The 12,959-nt window shown below is 44.2% G+C and overlaps 1 protein-coding gene across 1 annotated transcript in view; it reads left to right on the forward strand.

The window, feature by feature from the left end:
- Selp (selectin, platelet) overlaps positions 1 to 12,959 on the forward strand; it is a 34,763-nt gene that overhangs the window by 15,521 nt on the left and 6,283 nt on the right. The window contains exons 7-11 of the mRNA NM_011347.2: positions 1,354 to 1,539; positions 3,083 to 3,268; positions 6,320 to 6,505; positions 10,568 to 10,753; positions 11,890 to 12,099. Coding sequence (NP_035477.1) covers positions 1,354 to 1,539; positions 3,083 to 3,268; positions 6,320 to 6,505; positions 10,568 to 10,753; positions 11,890 to 12,099 — 954 coding nt within the window. The remainder of the gene's footprint in view (positions 1 to 1,353; positions 1,540 to 3,082; positions 3,269 to 6,319; positions 6,506 to 10,567; positions 10,754 to 11,889; positions 12,100 to 12,959) is intronic.

Below are 12,959 nucleotides of genomic sequence, written 5' to 3' on the forward strand. Positions count from 1 at the left end.
CAAATGAATAAGGGAACCTGCATTGAAGGATAGCTGTGGGGCTATCCCAGATGATTGCATAATACATGGAAACTGAGCAGTGTTTGGATGCTTCATCCCTTCATCTTACAGGGCAGGGATGGGGGAGAGAGAGTAGAAGATTGAAGCCTAGATTCATAAAATCCCAGACCTGGATTACAAGCCAGGCTCAAATACCATTAGCTGTGAGGCTTCTGGGAGAGGCTGGGGCAATGGTTCAGTGGGCAAAGCACTTGCTGTTCAAACGTGAGTCTCTGAATTTGTGCCTCAGAATCAGCATAAAAGCCAGGCATGGTGGCATGTGCCTGTCACCTCAGCATTTGAGCAGGGGAACTAGAGATGGGAAGATCCTTGAGTTCCCAGGCCAGCCAGTCTAGCCACAACAGCGATACCCATGCTCAATAAGAGACTCTATCTGAGAAATAAGGTGGAGAATGATAAAGAGACCTGGCATCCACACCAACACACACACATACATGCACACACACACAAATGCACAAACTCCGGCATGTATACATGTGAACACACAGACTTAGGAGATCACATGACATTTCTGACTCGCATTTTTCATGGCTATAAAAAAAAAAAAAGAAGAGACTAGAGGACATCTGGCCCTTATGTGCTCTGATAATGTAAGAACTAGAGGTCAGGGTGAAAGGGTGGTATCTATCTGTGCTCTGCAAATCCGCAGACATCTAGAGAGGTAACACCTGCACAGAAGGGTGTCAGGAAACTAGACTTTATCAGAACCAGGGTCATTCTGAGTATAGCTGTGTGCAGGAACTCACTTTGAGCAGCACTAACTAGGCAAACAATGTCTGATTAGCATCCTGTGTTCTAGGGACACAGTCCACACGGGATCATCCTATAGCACTAGGTCATAGCATGTACAGCAAGCCACACCATTTCATCTGCTTCCTCTTGAGCCCACTTTTCCTTCATCTCTTCTTTTAGAATCCAATAAATGTTTAATGAGCACCCAGAATTTACCCGAGCACTGGGCTCCAGGATGCAGTTCTGAATGGCTTCTCCAGCATCAAAGAGACTGGTGTAACAGGGAAGAACTAATTAGTTCATAAGCAGCACAGTACAGGAGAACCCACCCAAGGAGTCCCTACCGCTCAGTGAGGGTGGCCAGGGATGCCTTCTGAAGGAAAATAATGTCAAAACTGAGATCTGAAGCGAGGCAGGCAAAGGGGGACACGGGATGGGTAGTTTTCCTTTTCGACAAAGATTTGAGGTTTGGATTATGTGGGTGATGTGGGCAAGAACGCAGCAGCATCTTCCAGGAGACTCTTCTAAGAAAGACTTAGTAGCTGCCATTTTCCCCTTCAGCTATTGCGTGTGAACCTCCGGAGATCCCCATCCATGGGAGCATGGACTGCGTCCCATCTACAGGAACCTTTGGGTACAACAGCAGCTGCACTTTTCTCTGTGCAGAGGGGTTCGTGCTGAAGGGAAATGATGCCATTCAGTGTGCTGACTCCGGGCAGTGGACAGCCCCAGCCCCATTCTGTGAAGGTACTGTGACACCTGAATCATTCCTCAGCCATTCCTCAGTGCCTCTCAGGCACCTATGGGCACTTGACTCTACATATACTAGAATACTATTCAACTTTAGAAAAGGAATTCCAACATACACTCCAACATAGATAGACCATGAAGACAATGATCATCCAAAAATCGAGTAATCTATGATTCTACCTACATAAAATCATGCCTTATGGTGGTAAGAGAGTGACGATGATTAAATGTGCTAGTGTATGTTGTCTAGGAGACAGGCATACTAAGCCATGAGACATTCTTTAAAAGGATCTCAAGGGATTGCCCCAGCCACTTTGTCTTCAGATAAGTAAATATCACATGATCCAGAAGAGATACTTAGATATTTTCTTAAACATCTGGAATCGAAGCCTCAATAACTCCTTTTATAGTCCTTGCTAGTGTTGCTACACCAATAGTCAAGGGCTACAGCTGCTGCTCATCCTTGAAGCTAGCTCTGGTGTCTGCCAGTGTTTCTGTGGATGCTTCTGGGCTGGTAGCCAGGGTTTATTGAGCAGTTTCTGTAATCCCAGACAGTTTGATGTCAAGAGGGAGTGAAAGCTATTATTCACATTTTAGAGGTGAAAAAATATGAAATAAATGTGTTTTCTCCATGTAGAACTATCTTATATATTTAAAGGTTGTAGTATAGTAAGAAGGACCAGCTAGGACAATGAGAATGAAAATGGGTAAGGTACAATCATATGTGGGTGTGTGTATATATGTGCATGTATGTATGTATGTATGTATGTATATATGTATAAAATATCATAATTAAACCCATCACTATGTATGCTAACATTGTTTTACAAAAAAGAATCACTGTTTGATCAGGACCATAATTATTATTCTGCTTTTCCATTGAACATTATATAGAGATACGCCTCCAAAATCTTTTTCAAGTAAAACACAAAATTTAAGAACCAGGAATATTCCTTTCATGATTCCATAATGTTTTGCTCTTACAATGTCTTGACAAAAAAAATCTCTAGGATGATTTTTGTTATGCATTTCGATTTTATGCATTTTGGAGATTCTTGAGTCCAAGGTATGATAGCTTAAGCTTTGTTGGTTCACATTACCAAACTGCCTCCTCTGGCTCAGCCAACACTGGTCCAAACATCTTTCCTTGTAAAATCCATCAAGAATCATTGACATTAAATGTCAACCTAGTGGACTTCCAAGTTAAACAAGCCCAACTTGTAAATCTTTAATGATGATGATCATTGAACCGAGTCATCCAAAAACCAAGTAATCTAGGATCCTACCTATATAGGTTGTTTAAAGCAATAAAATCAGAGACAGAGAGTCAAATGGTAGAGGAGAGGGATAGAGGAATTACTGTTAATGAGAGTGGAGTTCAGCCTGAGCCCACGAAGAGTTCTAGAGATGAGGGCTGGTAAAGACTGCATGAAGATACAAATGCAAAGGACACTGAACTAGACACAAACAGGGCTGAGGTCAAGGTCAACAACACTTCTCAATGACTGTTTCCTAACTCCCTGCCTTCCTTACCCATTAGCGTTGCAATGTCCAGAGTTTCCGGTTCCCAGTAAAGCCCAGGTGAACTGCTCGGATCCCTTCGGTACCTTGACGTACCAGTCAGTCTGCAGCTTTTCCTGTGATGAAGGCTCGCTCTTGGTGGGAGCAAGTGTGATAAGATGCCTGGCTACTGGACACTGGAATGGGGCTCCTCCCGAATGTCAAGGTAAGGATGGATTTCCCCCCATTTTTCTTAGCAGTAAGTTGAAGGCAATATTCTTAAAGGCTATATCTGAGGTGGTAACTGGATAAGGTGTACCTTGAGAAATTAGCGAGTGCTGTCTGTCCCTAACTCCTTCATCCTCTACCCCCAAGGATTCCAGATACAAATGTCGTCAGAGACTAAGCAAACATCATGAGTGTCAGGATATTTAGCAATGATAACAATGTGGTGACCTTTGCGGTGTCTTTATCAGAATCTACATCAGGACTGGCAGGCTCCTATCACAGTGGTACTCACTAAGCACGGGGTCCAGAAAGAGGACGGGAAAGAAAACTTAACTCTGAGTGTTGGCTCCAAGACTGATCTGACACTTTCTTGGTAGGGGTCATGGCATGTCCGGGAGGAATGAGAAAGGCAGAATTACAGAATCTAGAAGTAAGCATTCTCTGTTTAACACTGGAGAAACATAGTTAGGCTATAGTGTGGAGCACTGGGGAGAATCCGTGCCATGAACTGGAGATTAAAGCATTCTCGGAAGAAAGCAAAGCATAGCCTCATTAGGACAATTTATATCTATCTGTGTTAGACTCGGTGTTAAGAAGCCAGCATGTCCTGTGAGCACCATAACATCCTGTGTGAAGCAGAGCTGTTCTAGTCACCTGACTTTATAGTGTGTGATTTTCATATTTTCCCATTTCTTTCTCTTTCAATGTACCCAAAACTTTAGCCAAATTTATGACAAACACTTTTAACAAAACAAGATTTATATTTGTAAAATCTACAGATATATAGGAAAATAGAGACATTAAAATAGTCTCGTAAATATCAACCATCCAAAGGAAATATTTCTAAGTGCTTCTGATATGCTCTCATGCAATTTTTGTAATAGTATTTTATTGTGTATATTTGATTTTAACAATATACTTAATATGTGCAATGTGAAATATTTCTGTATCACTTAACTTAGTATGGGCTTTCAAATATATGAGTAAAAGCAAGCACGTTTTTCATGAAAAAGAAACCACTTGCTATTCAGGTCCCACAAGTGTTCTCACACACACACACACACACACACACACACACACACACACCATTATAAAGCAAACAATTCATGTATGAATAACTAATTAATTAATTAACAGCATAATACGATATCCTTCGTTCAAGGCATCAGAACCTAAGTCAAGTTCTGGAGTTGGGGTTGGGATTGAGGAACTGGGTCTGGATAGAACAGAGTGAGGCTCTGGGCTTGTCCCTTGCTCTTATCCTCACGACACTGAAGTCTATACAGCTTTGAGGAAGAGCTCCAAAATCCTCAGCAGGATTATCAGGAGGATCAGACCCTTCCAGGAAAGCTACTCATTGCTCCACAGTCCTGCCTGTGGGTGTTCACTGCCAGGGCCTGCCACTCACCACAGCTTCCTGTGACCTTCCAGTTCCCTTCTGCTTTTAGCCCTTTGTTTACTCTGAGGGAACTTTCTCCTCTTCTTACTGGGTGTGCATCAAGTGAAATACCCACATGCGGTTGAGGCAGGAAGGTACCACGAGGCCTGAAATCCACAAGCTATTGTGACACTTCCGAGGGAGAGAGCGTTATCAGATCATTTTCCTTGTCACCGTCCCCACAGCCCTCTACACTCATCCTTGCAAAGTCACTGGAGAGCTGGAAATGACTCTGCCATGACTTCACCAAAGCAAGGACCCACACCCTTTTCCCCTCTGCATTTCTGGCTTACAGCCTTCTCTCTCTCTCTCTCTCTCTCTCTCTCTCTCTCTCTCTCTCTCTCTCTCTGTCTCTCTCTCTACACACACACACACACACACACACACACTGAACACAGGAAGACTTTGCAAGTGGCAGACTGTATCTCAGTCTCTGTATAAGTTGATTAGAGTGAGAGGTGTACTGCCAGGGACGGTATGGAATGAAGGGACAAGAAAGGTGCAGACAGTACCTGGAAACAACAAGGACTGCTGCCCCATTTCCTCTGATTTAAAGCCATATACTGCATAACCAAGACAAGGAGCAGAAGTCCCCGAGACCGTGTTTACACTTAGCCCTTCCCTTCCGAGTGTCAGCATGATTCATCTGGGCTTCATTGCGTCAAGTGACATACCCACATGTGGTTAAGGCAGGAAGGTACCACGAGCTCCCTCGAGAGAGGTCCACCTTGACAGCTACTGACATTGGCACCGAGAATCTGTTCGCTCTCGATCTGACTAAGTCGTTAAGATATCAAGATTCAGAGAGGTTAAGTGGCTTGTCCAAAGTCATAAAGTGTCAGTCCCAATCCAAGCCAGTCTCCAAGCACCTCAGACTTGTGTTTATATATGCTGCCAAATAACTGGGAGACCTGATTTCATTATCTTGGCGGGTCATTTATGCCTGGTCCTGCAGGTTGAGACTTCTGGGAAGTGGTGAAAATTGTCATTTACAGACAACCAATGAAATATGTATCCACTTTATTCCCTTTTACATTTAATCTTTGAGTGTGGCCTAAGTGTGACTTGCTATATAAATAAAAAGTACTGTGAGGCAAGAGTCACAGATTTTCATTGAAAATAAAGCATCCACGGCTGCAAAGGGGTCACCGTGCATAGTATAAGCTAAGACGTAGACCCAGATTCTCTCACCACTGGCTGGGAAAGAGAAAGAAATCACCCCCACTTTCACCTCTAAGTTCTTGGCATTGTTTGCTGGAAACATCATCCGGTTTGTTTCTCAAGAAGACATCAAGGGGGCGACTTTCCCTGAGGTCTAGGGCATTCAACGTGAAGCATGCCACTATCTCTCTAAAGGGTGCCAAGTCCCTTTTACAATCACTTCTGAAACCCTGAGTGGGTGAGATCTCAGAATGACAGTCAGTGGTAAGCCATAGCTGTCACCCACCTCCCTGCTCCCTGATGCCTTAAAGATAAAAAGCCAGAAAATGACCACCTTTAGCTAAATGTAGAGAAAGACAGAGAGCAGTCACACAGGGGCCGGGAGTGGGGGGGGTTTGAAAATGCCAAGCTCTAACATAAGCCCCTCTCCCTCTGTCCTCCTCACTACAGCTGTGTCCTGTGCCCCTATGCTCAGTCCTGAGAATGGATCCATGACCTGCGTTCAGCCTCTTGGGAATTCCACCTACAAATCCACATGCCAGTTCATGTGCGATGAAGGATTTTATCTATCTGGACCGGAAAGACTGGATTGTTCTCCATCTGGACACTGGACAGGCACCCCTCCCACGTGTGAAGGTAGGCACGTGGGTCTGTCCTTCCTTGTGACTTCTCAGATACCACCAGAGAGGGAAGAAATACCTTCATATCTCATATGTAAACAACAGGTGTGAGGATCTAGACCAAAAATCTCTTTCTTGCCGAATAACCTTTTTTAAAATTGAGTAAAGCACTTCACACTCAACAACGCCTTTGCGTCATCATAGCACATGAGATCAGTGTTCTAGAATAACCAGGGAAGTCAGAATTATCCCCATACTACAGATGAAGAAGAAACAAAGGCTCTGGGGTGACATGGTCCAAGGGCATCACCATTCACAAGTGATGAGACCCAGCTATGTATTGAAGCACTTAACTTGCTTCTAAGCATTCTTGCTCATTTCTACCATACTCTCCACCCATCTATTTCTACACCAACCTTTACCTACCCCACCAAGTCTCAGAGTAGGAGCTTATTTGGGAATGGGTGTGATCTAACCTCCCCTGGCTCTTGATTTCTTTCTACTTCTTTATGGACTTTACACTCAATGAGAGCAGGAACTGTCCCTTCTTCACTGTGTCTGTATACATATGCATTCATATGTCTATATAATATATGTGTGTATGCATGCCTCTGTGTGTGCACATGCATGTGTATAATACATATGCATGCCTCTGTGAGTACACATGTATGCATGTGTGTATAATATATGTCCATGCCTCTGGGTGTGCACATACATGTGTATATAATATGTGTGCATGCCTGTGTAGTGTATGTATGTGTGTGTATGTGCAGGAGTTGTATGCATATGGTCACAAAAATACAATGTTAGGAGTCTTCCGTCACTACTTATGACCTTATCTTTAAGACACATAGTCTCCCACTGAACCCAGCACTCATACCAGTTAGCTATGCTGATCAGCCAGCAAGGTCCAGGTATCTACCTGTCTATATACCCTAGGATTACAGATGTGTGTGGCCATGTCTGGCTTTTACACAGGGCCCCAAGATCTGATCTAGGTCCTTGTGCTTGCCTGGCAGGTACTTCACCCCCAGAACCACTTCCTCAGACCCTCCTTCATCTTTATACCACCTGCAATAGTAAATGGAATCCAAATGAGTGTGTAACAGGCACCAGTTGAACTGAAGCTAATGGGTTCCTGGCAACACTCAAGTGCAACATGCTGACAGTGTGAACTAGTGGAACCCTCAAAAATAGGGTGGGCCTCCCCTGTCTTTAGCTTCCTGGTAGCACCTAGCAGGTACAATGTATTGCTTGTGCTACAAACATGTCATATGCTCTAAAACAGCACTGTGTTAATTTACAGCTTCTGTTTGGTTTCAGAGGGGTCACTGTTCCTATTTAGCATTCAGTGTAGTCAGAGTTAGTAATGAAGAGAGCATCACTTCACATAGATTTTCGTATTCAGTCTACACTAACCACCTCTAAAGAAGCTATTGTTAGCTCCTTCTGAAAGATGAAGAAAACGGGGCATTAAGAGCGAGCGAGTAGCTGCCAATAGGCACATTGCAGGAAGGGCAGAATGGCTGAACACAGGGTGTTTCCAGCAAACCACACTGCCACCTAGCGGCAGGGCTTCAAAATCCTGGATCCAGGCACAGACTGCAGGGGTAAATTCTGAAACAGGCCTTAGAAATGTGACCAGTGATCAGACAAGAGACTATGCCTTTAAATAAATATATGTTAAAAGTTTTGGGGAAAGACAGCTAAAATATCATTCATTCAACCCTACACTGATAGATGCTATACTAAAGGGTACAAACACTACCACCTGCTGTCAAAAAGATGTACTACAAGCCTCAAGGAGCCCAGGCCATGTGAGCAGAGAGTTTATGCCTGTGTTTGCTGCTTGTTTCTTTATCTCTCACCCTTTATCTCATTTATCCTAGGAACATGTTCATTTGCTATATTCTCCAGATTGTATTTTAAGGGCAAAAGAAATCAAATTCCATTTACATATTCCATTAAACTTTCATGTAGCAAATTATGTTGCTAACCTGTGATCTCTCGGGCCACTTCCCTTCACTCCCTCCCAATCTTCTTTTCTCCTCAGGAGGAAGCATGTGCCTCCTCCTCCTCCTCCTCCTCTTCTTCCCTGTGAGCCCAGAACCCACCCAGGAACAGCATCTCTGACACATGGTCCTTAGTAGAGTCAAGCTTCTTCAACCCTAATTTTAAAGGTATTTGTATCTCCACTCTTGTTTCTCTATCTCCATTTATATGGCATATTTAGGGAAGTTATTCCTTTCCATTTTCCAACTAAACATTTTGGCCCCTAGGAACCCTGGTTACCATACACTATTTTTTCAGATCCCCAGAAGGGACCCAGCTTCTCTTTTCACTGTGCAGCAGGGTTTCCATTTGACGTGAGAGGGCTGTGTTTCTACAAGTATTTCCGTTGTGGTAATAACTCTGGTTCTCTGGGCCCCTTGGGACTTGGGGTCTGCCTATATTGTCCTGTCTCCTCCCGCCTTTACTCCTCAGAGGACATGAAATCCTCCCCATCAGCCTAGCAATGACTTAGACACGTCTAATTTTCATGATGCTGTCTGTGAGCTGGGTTGCTTAGGTGCAGTTGCTGAGTCCCTCCTGTCCCCACCTGTAGATCACTTCCGGGACACATACCATTGCTGTCCTCATCACTGACAAGGCTCCTCACTCTCTGTTCCTCTGGAGATCATGTCTGGCCACTGAGCTCAGCCCCTGATGCCCTGCTCAATCTTCTCAGGAAACGGAGACCTCCAGCTCCATCCTTCTGCTTTTTCTGCTTATCCAAAGGCAGATTCTGAAATACTGTGAGCGTGTGCCCCGGGACCCTGGGATGCCTCCCGTCTCTATTTTCCTTCTTTACTTTGATTGTTTTAATGGATTAATGCAAGGATCTGTAAAACACCCACAAACAGCCTGTAACTACAAACACCTGAGTAAATGCCCTAGTTTTTCGTGAGATGGCTCATAAAAGTTAAAGGGTCTTAAGAGTCAAAGTGGTTAGACAAAATGAACTTGACATTAACTTCAGAATGACATTGGATTTTGAAGAAACAACAGCCGCCAGGTTATAAATACTTACTGATACATGGTATTCATATGTCAGATAATCTAATGATGAAAAAGATAGCTATAAATCTCAGCGACATCTATATCTTCAACTGTTTACTGGGACAATCTAAGGGGAAATTGCCGTGAGCCAATTAGCAACCTATCTGTTAAGCTCGCTGACATATGCTCCATGGACGCCATCTCCACTCCCTGAGAGCCCTATAATGGGAATCATGTTAGACAAAGTGAATGGTTGGGGGTTTTAGAAGCTTAACATGCAGCAGGTTACATATGGTAAGTTAATGGAGATGCAATGTGTGGCGTGACAGTATATGAGTTCCAACAATAAGCCGATGAACCCAGAGAAAGCCACTCAGCCTGTGGTGACTGCCAACAGCATCAGAGAGGGTGTGCTGGGCTTGCGTCCTGGAGAGTGGGTGGGATTTCATAATCAGAAATGGGAAGAAAACAGGGCATTGTGAGCCACAAGTCAGAGGCAAATATAGAATCAGCTTAAAATGCCCGAGATACAGTCAGTAATCAATAACTGTATGTCAACTGTCTTAGTCAGGGTTTCTATTCCTGCACAAACATCATGACCAAGAAGCAAGTTGGGGAGGAAAGGGTTTATTTGGCTTACACTTCCATACTGCTGTTCATCACCAAAGAAAGTCAGGACTGGAACTCAAGCAGGTCAGGAAGCAGGAGCTGATGCAGAGGCCATGGAGGGATGTTCTTTACTGGCTTGCCTCCCCTGGCTTACTCAGCCTGCTCTCTTATAGAACCCAAGACAACCAGCCCAGGGATGGTTCCACCCACAAGGGGCCTTTCCCCCTTGATCACTAATTGAGAAAATGCCTTACAGTTGGATCTCATGGAGGCATTTCCTCAACTGAAGCTCCTTTCTCTGTGATAACTCCAGCTGTGTCAAGTTGACACAAAACTAGCCAATACATCAACTATGGAGTGAATAAACTTTGTGAAATACAGAATGTCTGAGAGAGCATTAATATCGGGACTTTCTCATTTGATACTCCAGCCATCAAGTGTCCAGGAATCTTCGCCCCAGAGCAAGGCAACCTGGATTGTTCTCATGTCCACGGAGAGTTTGGTGTTGGCTCTATCTGTCACTTCTCCTGCAATGAGGACTTTGAGCTACTGGGATCTGAAAATGTGGAATGCACAGTGTCTGGAAGATGGTCAGCACCTCCGCCAACCTGCAAAGGTAACGACATGCCAGGGCTTGGAGGTGTTTTTCCCTGATGCTAACAGAAAGCTCTTTTATGTGGCAAGTACACATTACACTATTCACGCAGTCAACACGGTTGTGGGATTTAGGACCCTCGAAGATGTGACAGAACTTTTCTGCTCAGGAATAATAGATGCCCTGATTTTTATGAAGAAAAAAAAAAGTCATGTCTTTTAAGCCTATTTATTGAAAAGATCTCTGTTGAGCAGCGTGGTACTTTGTACGTCACTGCTGAGAAGGCTGGGTGGCAGTGATGGGCCCAGCTGCTTTAGACAAGGAATCAAGATGCAGAGAGTTGAAGCATCTGCATCTTAGCACATTGCAGTTTTACGGCCAAGCAGGGACATGGCTTCTATTTCATCTTTCATGTTGAGCTTGGGCCATGGCGTAATACATCTCCCAACAAAGCCGGGGAGCTCCGGCATTTGTCTGTGATTGGTGTGGCTTTCTGTTGAGCTGTTCCATTTCTGGGGCAGCTCTCCTGCTGATGCCTTTTGAAGACTATTAGTAATGTGGACTCTGCCTGCTTCTTCTCATAGCCAGGATAATGGCTTTTCATGGGCACTTTTTAATACTATTTTTTATTTGTGTGTGGTATGTGCACACACGTGTGCGCAGGTGTGAGTGCCTGTGTGCATACATGCAGAGAGAGGCTAGAGGAAGCCAGCGAGTGTCTTCCTCTGTTACTCACTCCCCATCTTATTTTCTGAGACAAGGTCTCTCACTGAGCCAAAAGGAAGCTCACCTTTTCGGCTAGGATGATTGGCCATCACGCTCCCAGGATCTAGCTGTCTCTGCCTGCCAACACTGGGGTTTTAGGTGCACACTCCATCATTCTTGGCTTCTACATCTATGCAGTGCATTGAGCTGAGCAATCAAAACAAGTGCTCTCACCCAGCAAGCCATCTTTCTAACCCTTAAATAGTTTCCCTCGTCTCATTTTCCATACCTTAGATTAATAGATTTTCAGAGCTTCCTTGTGTAAATTGATAGAGATATCTTGTTACAGGAGAAGTGAGCGGCAGTTATCTTATGACAGTATTAATTCAGATATGATCCTTTTGCCCACAAACATACAAATATTTTAAATTAAAATATGATTCTCGTGACAGGCATAACATCACTTCCTGCCCCAGCAGTCCGATGCCCTGCCCTCACGACTCCTGGACAGGGCACAATGTCCTGCCAACACCACCTGGGAAGCTTTGGTCCGAACACCACTTGTTACTTTGGGTGCAAAACCGGATTTACACTCAGGGGAGCCAACTCGCTCCGCTGCAGGGCTTCAGGACAATGGACAGCAGTGACCCCCATGTGCAGAGGTAAGTAGGCAGGAACAGGAAATTCTGGAGCTATCTTCCTGCAGGTACTTGAGTTAGTCATTGTGTGTATCTGCCTGCTTAAATTCCACCTAGCCCTGACAACCACTGCAAGCACCCACTCCTCCCTCCCTGAAGTCCCCAGCAATCCCAAGCCAAAGTGGGCAGCAGCTGCTTCAACTTTGACCTTCCCCAACCCCCTGCCAAGTGCCCTGGTACTTATGTCTATATGTATCAGAGTTAAATGTGCACAAATGTAAAGCCAGCTCATTGAATTGTGAAGTACGAATTGTGGCATTACTAATTAGGTGACAGTTACGAGTCTGCAGCGTTTTCATCATGTTGGATCTAAGATGTTAGCCCTGAGTGACATTTCTTAAGGACCTACCCCACTATTCACAAAGCATGGAGCCCCTAACCTTCTTTGTCTTGATATCTTCCACACAGCACAGCAGTGGGCTTTACAGATGTCATAGCTGCTCTTTAACACTTAATTTGAATTAAATCAGATTTCCCAAGGCTCATTTGCTATTCACCATTTACAGAGAATACTCTGAAGTTATTTTTTTTTTAATGGTTTAAAGAGAATCGTGGCTTCTCCTTCTTCCAAACTTCTAGTGTCCAGCTGTGGGGAACGCTAAATAAGTATTTTGTCAATCACATGCTGGCATCGCTATTACTCACAACACATCAATAATAACACATAGATACATACAGATTCGATAGTGTTTGCGAAGGGCAAATTTTGTAAGGAGACTTTTTGGAAACAAGACGAGTGCATTGTTATGTGATTCCATGGGCCATCCTTGTTCTCAGGCTAGTATTATTCCAGTGGAGGCTTCAGCAAGGTGTTATTTTAGGAG

The sequence above is a fragment of the Mus musculus genome, chromosome 1 (assembly GCF_000001635.26).
Source record: "Mus musculus strain C57BL/6J chromosome 1, GRCm38.p6 C57BL/6J".
Taxonomy (NCBI): domain Eukaryota; kingdom Metazoa; phylum Chordata; class Mammalia; order Rodentia; family Muridae; genus Mus; species Mus musculus.